Raw genomic sequence first — 15,533 nt, forward strand, 5'->3', positions numbered from 1 at the left:
ACCGAATGCCGGGGCGCGTAAACTTTTGAAGCTTCGCTGCGACTCGCGCCGAGTGGGTGGCCAAATTGTGCGTCGTGATTAGATAAAGTAAGGTTATCTTTGTCTGCTTTCATCCAGTACTCTGCCTTTTCCATGCGTGGAAATGTACCACTAATTAACACAAGCGACACGTTTGGTGCGATAACCAAAAAGAAATCCGGTGTAGCGTAAATATTGTTGTCTCTGTAAAGGAACGAGCTGTTGTTGTTTCTTAAAGATACCTGCTTTGTTCTTCCAATGTTGTGCATAACTCACCTGTGTGTGTGTATATATATATGAGGCTATGAAGGACACATGGACGCGCCGTGAGCGCACAGAACCAAGGCGGTGTGGACACTGCGTTTCCACATCTAAGTCTGCTGAAATGAATCAGCTGTGCAGATAACAACACGCACGATTCCTTGTCATTTGTAAATAATACGGAGACAGGGCTCTTGTCATCCAATTTGATGTTTCTGTCACGCTGGAGAAGCATTCATCTTTTACCTTTTAGCTCATCTTTTCAAACCAATCTTTCGCAGGTAAAAAGAAGTCTTTGACGCACGGTCCGGCTTTCTCTCTTTCTTTCTGATGATACCAGTGAATGTTAGAAGCGCCAGCACAGGTTAGCCTGATATGTGCGGGGGTGATTGGGGCCTCCCTGGGCCTGTGGAGGCTCCATACAAGCTGTAAGCATTGACATATTCATCTGTGCAGAGGCTTGTCAGCCTGCTGCGAGGTTAACCTGTGCGCCAAGTGTCATAACCTGACTTCCACTAACACTCTCTCCCTCCCTCCTCTCACTCTTTGTATTAATCACTAAAGGCGCGAGAAGACGGCGCACTCTCCGGGCTTGATATATTTTAATCTGTACTCGTTGGCAATTTTATTGTAGGGTACAAATGAAGCAGAAATTATTTTAAGCCATGTCGCCTCTAGACAGTCATCCAATTTATCCGGAGAAAACACACGAGTTTCTAACTGCAGATCTGAGAGTTTTCATGTGAAATTATAATCAATAATTCTCAATCAATTTCTCCTATTTTTACTTATTTATTGCCCAATTATCCGCGCTCATTTGAACTCTTGTATTTCAGAATGGCACCTTCACTGACGCCTTCTTCCTACTGGAATTATTTTATTCAGACGACTTCCTCCATTTGGAGTTTAAACTACTCACCGAATGCGGCAAGGATAGTAAAACTACCTGAATCCAGGGTGTGCTCCTTTTTTTATTTACATAATAGAGTTAAATCACTTTTTGGAACAATTACGCACCACTCTGAATTGTTGCCAATAAATCAAGTATGATATTTACTTTATAGCCTACACATAACGCTTAGCAATAAACGGAATTAAGCACTGTGTGGCATTTCAGCCCTTTCAGAACGGATTGGGCATCTGAGGGGACAGAAACACAAATGCATTAACAGTTTTCTTCAAATATCTCTGATTTTTGTACACATTGTTGGTTGGCTGCCCAGTAACAACCAAGTGGGAGTCAGAGATTTTCCTCCTTCCATTTTACCCGGATGTAATAATTCATTTCAGAGTATTATTTGTTGGATAATTTAACGCGATCAGGCGCGTCGGGTGAACTCCACCAAAAGAAGAAACTACAGACTCATCTCCTCCCTACTGACTTTCTAACGGGTCCCGAAAGAGGATGGTGCGCGCGTGTGTGGATGTGTGTGGGTGGGGGGGTTGAAGGCAAGGTGGAGACAGGCTGGAGGGGTGGGGAGAGAAACCATAGGTGTGCGTGGGGGGAAACAAGCTGAGTGTGCGTCTCATCTAATAGAGCCTCAGAGCGCATTATCTTCCCCGTCGTCTCCGTCTGGGCGGTCGGTGCTGCGCCGTGCAGCGGAAACGTCCAGGAGAAGATGCGTTGATGCGAGCGGATATTCTCCGAAAAGCCGAGTCTAATTGGTGTGATTCATGTCCCTGTGGAGTGGCTGAAACCTATTCAGAGCCAGGGAGAAGGAGAGCGAGAGGAGAGAGCGGGGACGAGATTCGCGCACAGATCCGCACGCAGGAGTCTTTGGAAATGAAGGAATTATAAAGAGGGCAAAAACAGGAAGGACGCACGCCAGCAGGTCAAAGTTTTCTTTTTCTTTTCTGCGGACATCACCGTGCCTCAGAGTGACGCCGTGATGGAATGACACTTGGAGAGAGGATGATGGACACTTTGGCACCGGAGCTTTTGCTCAGAAATCCTCCCGTTTACACCAGGCACTATGCTGACCGAGCCCTCGGGACGGTGATCAGTCATTTGTTTTGAAGTGGCAGGAAAATCCTCCTCTTGATCGTTTTCTCCTCCCTCGGTCGCCAAACAAGAGTGAGAGATGGTGCGCACAGCGATTCCTCAGAGACTGACGTGCGTACTCATCACATTCCCGTTAAGGAGCGCACCTTAAAGAGCTTCATTCTTCATTCTTGTTCATTCTGCTGCTCTGAACTTGTTGAACGGCATTAAAGAGCAGGGGGACAGGGAGTACCCCGTACTACAGGGGCATTCAAGAAATGTAAGTTTTTCCTTTTGCTTGTAAAGTTTACTTTATGTGTGCTGAAACGTGTATTCGACCCTCCTGCGTTAAAGTAGCTGGTTATTGTCGTTGGAAGTTACTTGGCTCTGGTCTGGCTGTATTTATCTCCTGTAATGAACAGATTGGGGGAGGGTCTTTCCTTCTAAACTGCATAAACAACTTTTAAGACTTTCTGAACCACAAAGGAAGACATATAAATATTTACAAATGAGGTGACCTTGAATGCATCCAAAACTTAACGCCATTTCTTCAGGCCAGTTTTGGAGGCGCCCCCTTGTGGAACTTATTACCTAATCGTTGCATCTATCACGCATGATTACATTTGTGTCATGCTGCAGCCCACTGGCCTACCTTTAATAAGTCATAACATGAGCAGCCTATTGCAGTTAGATGTGTTTTGGTAGGCCACATGCTCTCAATATTGCTTCACTCACATGCATTAGCTGCTCATTTAATTCAAACCTGCTTTGTAGCCCAGTGGGTTTGACTTATTATATTTTTACACCAGTCTGTGGCTGAACCTGCTCTTTAGTTACTATATTCTAATAGTATTATTTATAATAGATCTAATCTGCAGGAACCACATGCTTTACCTTGGCCTTGTATTGGATAATACCTAACAATTATTCTTTTAAGGACTATTATCATAAAACGTGATCGCCCCATGGGCTAAGGCTACATTACTGTGCATTTGAAGTTTCTTATTAGATTTCAAGTTGCCACTTTTATGGGCTTAGTAATTGTGATTGCAGTCTGTTTAATTTTTTTTTTTTTTTACTCATCCTATGAAATAATAACAGGTAATAATGAGTCATCTTTTAGTGTGTTAGCAGCTGTCGCTTTAAACCATGTGGCTATTCCTGCTTATATTTCCAGCATGGGAGAGCTACCTGGAGGAGCACAGTCTTTAGAGCTAAAGTGGACATTTTGAGTATCCAGACATGTCACTGTGGTTGCAGAATAATGTGCTAGCAGCTTTTAGAAAAAGTGTCTTTAATAATGCATAAGGCGTTCCTGTGTCGCAAAGAGAAGCACGCTTGGTGGCGAAGCCAGGCAGAGGGAGAGAGGGAGGGAGGGATGGAGGGGAGGGTGGCAGAGGCGTGATCTTGTCTCACTGTCTCATTGGGTGCCGCGTGCACTGCTGTAACCTACATGTGGCGGTGGAGTAACTGACGCCCGAGGGTGTTCAGCTCGACTTGGGGCAGCATCGCCACAGTCACCATGTCAAAAGTGCTGCTCTCGCACACACAGAGTGCATGTGGCAGCTTCAGCAGCTCAGGGGAGGGGGTGGAGTGGACGGAGTTAGAAGAGACAGAGGGTGTGATAGAGGATTGTGGCAGATGTAGCTGGTGGAGGCAAGTGAAGCACGTCTTCAGCAGTCAGGGACTTGCTTGCCTTCAGAGGCCTGACCTGTCTGGATTTGAGGAGAGGCTGCAGCCACGTCCTGTTAAAGGAATGATTACCTCAGCATGGCTTTTTTAAAAGCCAGCACTAATGTAGCCTTTTCAGGGATTCTTCGTAATTATTGTTTTTCATTTTTCAATTTCTTTCAGGGTGAGACACTTGTTATGGCTCACATTTTTAACTCATGCAGGTTTCACACACAGGTAATAATTTATCACACCAGAAAACAAGCCCCAATACAATACGCCCAGTTGTGGCCAACTGAAACTGCCAAACTATTTGTCTAACCCTAGGGCAAAGCCACAGCTTTGATTCCTTCTGAGGCTGCCCACCCATCACCAACACACAGTCACTTAACCAGCTGTCAGCACTCCACCCATTTGCTGCCTGTCGTCATTATTAAAAGATCATAAGCCTGCCGATTGAAGGCGGCAACATTTTAAGAAGTGGAAAAGAGCGCTAAGTGATGGGCTGACTCGGAGGCAAGCCCCAGGGATGCGTTATGGGCGTGCTCGCTGTTGCACGGCAACGCTGGCTGTCATGTTTGCAGGACCATGCTCCACTCGCCATATGTTTATTCATGAGGACAGAGGCCCTATTGGCAGGTTGTTAACAGGCAAGATTAGGGATTCTGGAAAGGCAGGCAGAGAAATCTGGTGAGTGGAGCATGGAGAGCAGGCAGGAGGCTTTTTTTTTTCTGAAGCCAGGCCGGCTTCTATCTTTGCCTATCTTTCTATCTTTCATCTGTTTCTGACTGTCCGCCCTCCTGTCTTTCTGCCCTTCTGTCTCCTGCGCTCGTGCTTCTCTTTTAGTAAGGAACTGGTGGGGAATATGAAACAGGTAGTCAGAAAAGATGAAAGTAGGTAGAGACAGGACAGAAGCAGGGTCAGAAATTGCCCTTGAAAGTGCATAAAATGCGTGAAATTAAAAATGAAAGGGGGAAAAATAGCCCGGACAACAGTGGTAACCTTGTAATTACTCCACCTTACTCTGGGCTGAGCATATCCTTTAGAGCTAAAGTGGACATTTTTGAAATTATGAGACATTTATAATTTGTTGAATTGTTAAATATTCAGGCAGGTGTGTAAGTACTGCGAGATTATGACCTGACAATTCTTTCCAGTGTGTCCTGGCTGAGAAAAAAATTGGGCCTTTTTGATCAAAGAAAGACTGAAAAATACAGTCTGGAGAAGCTGAAAATGTTGGCACCACACAGCCAGCAGCAGGAGAAAATGCTGAACCCACACAAACCCCTGGTCAAAACAAACCAAAGAATAAAATGATCAATACGGGCAAAAATTGAGATGAAGTGGTTGGGGACAGAAGGAGGAACACTGTGGGTCAAAACTGCCAAATTGAAATAAAAAGGTATGATTTTGCAGTTTGATAAAATTGCCACTAAAAAGGTTCCAAATGTGCTTTGAGTAAGAAGTTAATTACTTACCCTGGACGACATGTACACCTGCAGAAGTTTTAGGGTCAAAGTGAGAAAGAAGAGCTGGATATATGAAGGACATTTGTTCATTTGATGAGGCATGATTTATAAGTGACTCCCACTGGTAGTAAAGAGCGGCTCTGGGGACATGCGCATAACATCTCCCTTGTGATTTGGAGAAACACTCAGTAATGCTCGAGAGGCCCCGGGGGATGAAATGGAAGCGGACACCGTGGGCTCTTTCTCAGCCCCAGAGACGGGCGAGTGGTCGGGTGCATGGGTGGCTGTTTGGGTGGGTGGTATGAACTCACAACTCAAACAAACCCCCTCCCGGGTCGACCAGGCCTTGTGAAAGATTCATGTGTTGTGTAAAATCAATCAGTCAATCAGTCAATCACTGATTTTTTTTTAACCCTTTTTTTCTAGTATTCATTTGGCTGTTTTTAAATAGGATTATTTTCAGACAGACAAAACATTCAAATATCCAGTGTTTACACCATAAATATTCTTTGTAGATTGGGGAAAATTAATTAGGTGACCACGAGACACTTAACTGTACACTGAAATGTTGCATATTAAAGTATTTTAATGGTTTACTACCAGCATACATAGAAGAATGACATTTTGGCTACTTAACTTTTCTGTATCTTCAGTTGATTGTTAAAACGTTCCTTTTGTAAATATCTTTAAAAAGTAGAAACCACTTTTATTTCCCTCTTGCTGCTTTTACTTTTTATATTATCTCCATATTTCATATCTATATCTAAAGCCCCCCACACACACACACAGCAAAATGTGTTTTTCTTACTGTTACTTCTCTTGTTTGACCTTCACTGTGCAGAATGATGCATGTGCAGTTTGTTTTCACATTCATCTGCTGCAGCGAGGGAAGTTTCTCTGTGCTCACCAGTTTTTGTGACATCACAACTAGCTTGGAAGCCAGTCATGGTCCAGTATGCAAATTATACAAGTGTGATGTGAAACTTGAAGCCTCCAGTGAACGTACACTGTAGTAGTAGTTAAATCAGTCTTGTGTCCAGTAGAAAAAAAAACATTTGCATATTCATACGTTCTGCATTTTCAATGAGGGAGAGAGAGTAGATGTAATTTTAAGAATTTTTGTGGAAAAACCATATCAGCACAAATGATTATTGAAAGCAGATTTTTTTATTTATTGTTCTGGGGGGGATCTTTAACACAGAGAAAATTGGTGGTTCTTTGGGGTGGCTGAGGTGCTATATAGCACCACAGAACCTGTTTAAGCCCCTGTGTGGTTCTTTAGAGGTTCTTTACTTATTCAGCTTAGTTTAGTTTAGTTGGGGAAAGAATAAAAAAACTACATTAGAATACAGTGTATTTCCTGAGGATAACACATTAAAGCAGTGGTTCTCAACCTTTTTGCCAATGTCTGAAGAAATTGTCCAGGGCCCCCAAAGGAGATATGCCTGCCTCATCATTGCAGCTCCATTTGTACACACTCCACTGCAGTTAGTCCAGCTTATTCTGTTTGACCTCAGAAAAGCATAAAAGTGATTCAAAAACAGCCTTTGCCTTTGTAGTAGTCTTCAACAAAGCAATAGCAAACATATGAGAGTAGATGTGACATTTACAGAAAGTTTGAGCTTCTTGTTATCAGTTGACATTGAATGGATTATTGTCATGATGATGATGATCATTGAGGTAGGATTAAATGAAAGCTGGTTTGGCTGGTATGCAGCAGGGTGATATCAACCTGAGGTCGTAACCTAACACATCAGAAATCTAAGGAGGGGAATGGGGTGGTGGTGGGATGCAACAAGAAAGCTTGCATACTGAGAGCTGTGAGTTGCAATTCTGTGGGAGGAGGAATACGGTTGGTGGATGAGAGAAAAATAAGACATGGTGATTGGCTGCAGTCTTTGAATGAAAGTAAGCGGATAGAAGGCTCGACAGTAGGAGGTGTTTAGGAGGTCAGTTGAATACTCATGTGCTTCTCCCTGAAATTATGTCACAAACTTCAATAAAAAGGGTATCATTATATTCATATATTAAAGGTTCAGTGTGTAAGATTTAGGGGGCTCTATTTGCAGAACATGGCGATAATATTCACAAGTGTGTTTTCATTAGTGTATAATCACCTGAAAATAAGAATCGTTGTGTTTTCATTACCTTAGAATAAGCCCTTCACATCTACAGAGGGAGCGGGTCCCCCTCCACGGAGGCCGCCATGTTTCTACAGTAGCCCAGACCGGACAAACCAAACACTGGCTCTAGATAGGGCCTGTTGTGTTTTTGAAAAAAAGTTTGAAAAAACCCTGACCGCATCACTAGCCAGCGGTATTCAAGTGGTTGCAAACTGCAATTTCACCACTAGATGCCACTAAATCCTACACACTGCTCCTTTACCGCAATGTGTTATTTATTTTGTCCAATAATTGGAATGCTTATGTCCTGATGTTTTGTGATTAAAGCATTCTGTAAGTAAAGTTTTTTTTACTATCAATTTACTATCATTTCAAGGTCCCCCTAGTAGGGCACTGCATTCAAGTCTTAAGTACTTATTTGCAATGTGGCCTTCAATGTCACATGCAGGACATAGGGACAAATCCACACAGCATAAAAATATTAATTCATCATCAACAACTACAACATTCTCATCACTATGCACAATACAATATTTATGCTAATAAATATGGGGCCTGCCCAAATTTCTAATTAAAACACAACAGGCATACACACAAATTGTAGACCTACAAAACAATCCTACACTTTTCATAATCCATAAGTAGCTTATTAATAGCCTACATGTCCTACTAAACTTTACTCTGGAAACAAATCTCAGTTGGAAGCTTGTTGCACTTTATCACAGCTGTGTATTTAAAATGTGTTTTTACCCGGAACTATTTTTGACCAGAGCACATAGCCAGGGACACGTTCAATACGGTTTCGGGGTGAAAGGGCATGCAACAGGCTTTAAAGTACATTTTCTCTCATTTGTTGGGCGTGTCAGAGGTGTTAGCCAATCAGCAGCGCCGTGTATATAAACACAGCCGTATTAAAAAGGCAGTGCAGTGCGCTTGCACAACACAACAGGGTGTTCAACGCACCACCATTGCCGTTTAAAAAAAAACAAAAAAAAAAAACGCTTTTCTATGTTTTGTCAGGGCTGAACGCACCCCAGGCAAAGTCATGGGCAAAGTAGGCTTAAAACCAAACCCTGCGCACACCTATCAGTGTGCAGGTGCGTGCTGTCAGTGCATGAGCGGTTCTCAACGAAACTCAAGATAATATCTAGAGATATACGTTTTGAGGTTCGCTATGATTTCGAGCCACTGTTGGCCACCGTTTAGCACCATTTTTGTTGAAGCAATATTGTGCTGTATGGCACCTCCAATGGTTCTATATAGCACCAAAAGCGGTTCTCCTATGATTAAGAACTTTTGGCTACTTTTAGCACCATTTTTTTTAGTGTGAAGGTAATTTTGTTTCTAATAGTTTATCACCCTCATACGCAGGTGAATGACATTTTGGTTTACTCAACTTTGTTGTTGTAATGTCAGCTTTGATTTTTTTATATTAAAATTTCTTATATCTCCATTTTTTTTATATCTGACTTTTTCACATATTTTAAGTTATTCCTACTAAAACACTACAGGTAATGTCACTGATAAAAGGTGTTGTGACCAGGCACATTAATGTACATTATAAGCATTTCGATTTGCAATCGTCCAGAAAAAAAACCCATTTTATTTTTTTATACCAAAATAGTTTTTCTGGCGGTCACCCTCCCTCACACCCAGCGACCTCCCACTGTTGCTGTAAGTGCCAACCATGCAATATAAATTCCTGTAGAAGGAAGAATTTCAGACTTCCTGTGAGCGTGCCTCCTCTGATGTCCTCAGACCTTGATCGATGGTTGGAGGAACAGACCTGCCCTAAAATAAACCTCATTCTCGCTTAAAATGCACATCCATACTTCTTCCATCTGCTTCTCCTTTTCTCTCCCTCACCTCATCTCCTTTGGGCAGCGGAGGGTTATAAGCAGGGAGTAATGAGAGGAAGGGGCCGCTGTGTCCAGGATGGTAGAGCGATAACGACCCCGCTTTTGTGATCTCTATTGCTTGTTATCGAAGCCTCGCCGGCGCTTGTTGTCTCATTACCCATGACTTGAACCTCTCTTTATCCAGAGGTTGCACGTGACGCTCACACACACTTTTTACACACACGCAGACATTTTCCGGTCATCTCTTTGGTCTCCTCCTTAACACGGTAATATTATGTCGCTTAATGGGAACAGGGAGCTCGGTGCCAAGAGTTCCTCTGGATAATTGGCTGCTTTCTCACCTGCTGACATCTCCCCCATTGACATTCTTACATTTTACATTTAAGGTGCTTCATTTCTTTCCCCCATTAACCTCTTCCTCCTTCCTCTGACTTGTAGTACTTGCTCTTGTATTATTATTTTTTTGCACCGATTTTACTTTGTCTTTCTCAACCATCTTGTATAACATCTTATCCCAGTTTCAACCTGATCTGTGGATAATGCTTATTTCTGTTGATGTTTTTGAATACCTCCCCTTTACCAAGTTTTTCTGCCTACATCATCTTGATTCCAGTAGTTTTAAAGCAAATGTACACAAACGGAAACTTTTCACAGTGTGAAAATATCAGATGCGGATGTAAATCTACTATACTTTGGTTCAACAAATTTAAATCTTGAAGAGGCAAATAAAAATATTTTCACATTCCTATAAATACATGTGAAACCATGCCAAATGTGCCTTCACATTGTAGTTTTTCAGTAGTGTCCTTTCATCTGTATGTCAAATCTCCACATCTGTACATCTTATCATAGTCTCTGTAATGTAGTGAAACATCTGGAAGGTGTGCAGTTGTTTTAATACGTCTTCAGGCCTCAGGTAGACTGTTAAATGTGAATACATCTCCTACTGTATATACAATATATTGTTTTTCACATATTGTCTTTCTCACACTCTCACATTACACGTGTGTCACCTTGTCATTCTGTCACAGCTTGTGCTCGATAGTGCAGCTTTTTAATGATAAATGAACATTTGAATTACTTAGCAATGTGTGTGTGTCAATAACACCATTTTTGCACACTGTAGCTGCTAATTGATCACTGATGACCGGAAGGTGTTCTGGTCAGCACACACACACTGACTCAGCTGACTGATTGAGCAGCACTAAAATGTCTACCAGTCTGTCCCTCCTGTCTCCGAGTATTGATTCTGGTCTCCATCAATCACCTGCAGTTCGGCTGCTGTTTGAAGCCGGGAAACCTTCGCATACCTGTATCCATGGGTTCGGCCAACCGGTTTACTGCTGTGCTTCTGGCTAGAAAGACATCAAGGTATAGGCAAGTTGTAGATAGCCTAATTTAAAAGAAGGTCAATTCAAAAACAAAATAAAGAAAAGGAAAAACATAGACTGTTTCTGAATATACATATTGTAGCCAACGAAAGGAGCAGTAGGAGAAAAAAGAGACAGCAGGGTTGAATGTTTGCAAGCCTGATGCCCAGCTATGTTTAAATAGGTGTTTTAATACAAAAACTTTAGACAAAAGGAAAAGTGAGGCCACGGCCCACAATGGTTGTCAGATATAAATGGATGCTATGTAGCCTGGAAAGTAAATCACTGAGTGGGATATAGTGCAGTGTCTCCTACTATGGGCAGCTCTACCACTTAAGAGAAGAAACTTGAAAGCAGCACTAGTCACAAGGTATTTATGTTAACATGACTGTTTTTATCCTAAATTGTAAAGTGTATAGTCTCTATCAAGTAAGAGTGGCTCACTTTATCCTGGTTAAGTGAAATTCTAGTGTTAGTATTTTCACTTTTTCACTCTAGTAAAAAGTGAATTAAAGCTGCTATATGGATCAAATGACTGTGTGTAATGTGTAAGGTGTTGCTCGTAGTGATGAACCCACAGATAATTATTATCATCAGCTCTACAGTTCCTCTCAGCTCGACTTCTTTTTTAGCATCATTCAACTCGTTGTTTTGGTTTTACAGCCCAAAACTTCACTGTTTTGGTTCCCTCTCACCGCTCTCATCAACGCCTTTCAGCAAATAAACTCTACAATATGAAAGTGTCATATTTCTCGTCATGGAATTAGTAAATTGAAATTGAAATTTACACTCAATTTACAACATTAGGTGGAGCACCTTACAGTACTGCTCACTATGTATGATTAATACAGCACCATCAGATCAAGTGAAGATAGAAATCAAAATATCGTAGGTACTAGATGACCATGATTGCATAAAACATGATGTTTCCTCATCTTTTTTGATCTTGATGTATACTCTTATCATTCCAGCTCATGCTGTGAAGGGTGTGAGGAGTGTGAGGCAATGGGGAAAGCTGTAACACTGTAAGCTTGATACTTTTGAGTGAGATGAAGGTTTGGTGTGAAAGCAGCGGGATCCAATTCACCCGGATGGCCTCACTTACTGATTTTCTGTGTTTTGATAGGGGTGTCATGTTGGTGTTTGTTGTCCTATCTAGCACCCATCCAACTTTCTGTTCACACATACACCTTTCACCAATGCCATGGCGCCAGCTAATGTTCTCTCACTGTCAAATTCTATTCCCATAAGGAAGGTATATCCATCCCCCCTTCTTCTGTTTCTCGTTTCTCTGCAGTGCCAGATCACTTCGCAGGACGAGGACCATGATTGACAGCCAGGCGAGCTGAGGAGACCTGTCAGTCATCTTCCTATCAGCGTGTCAGAGGGCTATCTCCTTCTCGCCTCCCCCCTCTTCCTCCTCCTTCTCCTCCGCCATCCTCCTCCCTCCCTCGATCCTCTCCTCTTATCTTCTCAATGGGCTGGTAATCTCACCATCCCTCGTAGTTATCCACCCCTCCTGAAGCCTGAAAGAGACAGAAATAGTATTGAAAAACAACAAGACACTTCTAAACTGACCCTCGCTCCACCTGAGGGGAGTTTGGCATGCCTCCTCACTCCAGCTGAGTGAGTTGTAGTAAGTGGAAGAAGAAGAGGGATCCTTGTTTGCACACCTTCAGAAGGAGATACAGCTCTTTTAAGAAGGAGCTGAGAGAGGACGAGCCATGCGTTTCCATTTTGCGTTGACGCTGCAGGCGCTGTGGACCGGTCTTTGCCAGGCGGCCATGCAGCACTACCCTGCAGCATGGGGCCACTACGATGTGTGCAAGTCCCAAATTTACTCAGACGAAGGCTTAACCTGGGACTACATGGCCTGCCAGCCAGAGGCAGCAGACATGACCCAGTACCTGAAGGTTACTCTGGATCCCCCCAACATCACCTGTGGAGACCCTCCAGAGACATACTGTGCCCTGGTGAGTACATGCAAAAGTGAAGAAAACCTCAAAATCTTCCCTTTATAAAACTTGTACAACTAGTAAAAAATAGACCAAGGCAGCTTTCTTATCTGTGTCTGTGTATTATGTATCTACTCGACTTGTTCTGACCTCACAGCCGTGACAGACACTTTCAAAGCCTGTGTGACTCAGATACTGTACGTAGCTGTGGCTGAAGAAATAGAGGTTTGGTGCCCATTGACGTCATGTTCTGCTGTTTAGAGAGCTGGTTCTCGGTGTGCACTGCAAACACTGTCTGATGTGCTGTTGATGCTGTTTACTTGCAGAAAACACCGTATAATGTGACTTTACCAATGAAAACACACATACTCACCTCACGTTAAAATACAGTTCCCTCAGTCGTTGTGATTTCAAAGTAAAAAGATGTCCCAGCACAGCTTTTCTGTTTCATCAATGTGTGTCTTTTTGCAGAGTTGGATGAGTGAGTGGCCTAAAGATTCAAACAATCTCTGGGTGAAATAGTGCACAGGTGGACTAAAAATACAATAGCATGTGGAGCACTATTTAAAGCCAATACACATCTTTTGTTTTTCTCACGTTTAGCAACACCTTTGCCCATACAGTACTGTAAGTGTTCATTGCTTTGCCTTTTTACTCAAACACACTGGCCGAACATAATAATATTCATTGTCAGCATTCATTATTGGTCCGTATTGTCATTTTTCACCCTTAAAATGTTTATTTGGGAAATCCAGTGACACTTTTTGCCTCGGCGACTGTTGCTTTCCATTTCTGCATATTTTTCCTTCCTGTGAGAAATGAATCTGTGTCCATCTGTGTCCGATTTTCTGGTGTTAAACTTTGAGATAAAGTAGGTGGTGCAAGTCTTGTGTCTCTTCAACCACAGTGGTTGTCAGTGCCCCTGCTAACAACTCAGTTCTATCTCTAGTTTTTCAGCCATGCTAGCAAAGTGGCTCTATGGATGGCGATGTCAGTCTGTCGGTCGGTCAGTCGGTCTCTCAGTCTCTCAGTCCACCACTTTGGTCCGGACATAAATGTCTCCAACTGCTGGCTGGACAGCTATGAAATTGTGTGCATACAATCAAGGTACCCAGAGGATGAATCCTACTGACTTTGGGGATCCCTTGACTTTTCGTCTAGCACCAAAATGAGGTTGACATTTGTGGTTTTCAGTGAAATGTCTTGACAGCTGCCAGATAGATTGCCTTGAAATTTGGTACAAACATGTATATCTCCCTCAGGATGAAATTTAATAACTTTGGTAATCACCTAACTTTTCCTCCAGCGCCATCATCAGGTCAAAATTTTAAATTGTCTAATACTTTGGTTTATGACCAAATACCTGCAAAACTAATGGCATTCCCATCAGCCTCAGCTGTACTTTGTGTTTAGTTCTAATAAGAAATTGTTAGCATTCTAACATGCTAAACTAAGATGGTGAACATGGTAGCCATGGTAGCAACCTTATACCTGCATGTTAGCATTGTCACTGTGACCAGGCTAATGTTAACATTTAGCTCAAAGCACCACTGTGCCTGAGCACAGCCTCACATAGCCGGTAGCATGGCTGTAGCCTCTTAGTTATGTTTCCAAACAAACCAGAAACATAATGTAATATTTCCAATGCAAAACAGATATGCTTCCAAAAGAATATTTCATGACAACAGGCTAAATCATCATTGTGCTGAATATATCAAAGAGAGAAGGAATCCAAATTGTGTTTTGTGTATGATAAGAATTGCAACAATAAACTTATTTTCTTATTGTGTTTTTCTTAGTTGTTTTATGACGAAAAACTTAAAAATTAAATAATAATGAACCAATTAACTTTTTTTTTCTGTTTAATGTCACAAAAAGAGAATGTAAAGGTTGCTGAACCATGATCAACTTGTTGATAAAGGGTTCCACATTCTTGCACAATAGTAAAATTGTGATGACTTAAAAGTGATATTTTGTAGGATAAGAGGGATTTTATATTTAAACAGCACAATAAAAAGCAGTGATTGGTTGATTGGTTTACCCTTTGAAGTTCATGCGGTGCTGTTGATTCTGCAAATTACATTGCAATCATGAAAATCACAAATTCCTGGAGGAGTTGAAAATTAAATGAGCAAAAGATGCATATTAGGTCAAGTATTTAATTAGCAAACCGCCCTCCTCCTTATTCCGGGTCCTTTTCACTTTGAAACTCACAGCTGGTCGCCTCAGATTAACACTAAATGATGAATTCATTTTGGGCCCGTTGTGTGTTACCAAGTCATCAAAGATTCTCTCAGAACAAATGCACTCCTCAACAGCTTCAAGAGCTCTTTAGATAAATAGTGAGATGTTCCAGGAAAAGTAGTAACTTGAGGAGTATAAATAGACAGTCGCCATCAGCAGAAAGTCAGCTGAGGAGAGAGAGAGGAACAGAGACGGATTAACAAAATACAGATGACAGAGACAGTGAGCGAATGATCAAGAGAGAAGCGAGTGGGAGCGAACAATGGGGAGACAGAGACTCAGAGGACTATGTGCAAAGCATACGGTGACTGAAGAACTAATATCTCCTGCATGGGGCGGGATGGAGGCTCTGAAATGTGAATAATTCAACATGTTTTGTAGCTAATGTGTTTTATTCATAGGACACATTATTCAGCCCAACATCTCTCAGGCACTTTTGAAAAATGCTGACTCCTGTGATCGGCCAAGGTTGGTTGAAGGCAAAGGGGAGCTTGGGGTGGGGGGTTGAGGGAGTAGGATGCCATATCTGGGAGGTCATCGTCAAAATGGGGTCACCCTCCGTCTCCCTCTGGGTGGCCCCGT

General features: G+C 42.2%; 1 protein-coding gene across 10 annotated transcripts in view; it reads left to right on the forward strand.

Annotated features, from left to right (window-relative positions):
* The window catches only part of ntng1a (netrin g1a), a 303,494-nt gene that overhangs the window by 195,352 nt on the left and 92,609 nt on the right, over positions 1-15,533 (forward strand). For 8 of the 10 annotated variants that reach the window (XM_044176497.1, XM_044176495.1, XM_044176496.1 and 5 more), the window contains one exon: positions 12,050-12,725. In XM_044176497.1, coding sequence (XP_044032432.1) covers positions 12,477-12,725 — 249 coding nt within the window. In that variant the 5' untranslated portion in view covers positions 12,050-12,476. Of the gene's footprint in view, positions 1-1,783; positions 2,541-12,049; positions 12,726-15,533 lie in introns of those variants that run through there. The other 2 variants (XM_044176490.1, XM_044176487.1) reach the window with 1 other exon arrangement.

The sequence above is a fragment of the Siniperca chuatsi genome, linkage group LG19 (genome assembly GCF_020085105.1).
Source record: "Siniperca chuatsi isolate FFG_IHB_CAS linkage group LG19, ASM2008510v1, whole genome shotgun sequence".
NCBI lineage: Eukaryota > Metazoa > Chordata > Actinopteri > Centrarchiformes > Sinipercidae > Siniperca > Siniperca chuatsi.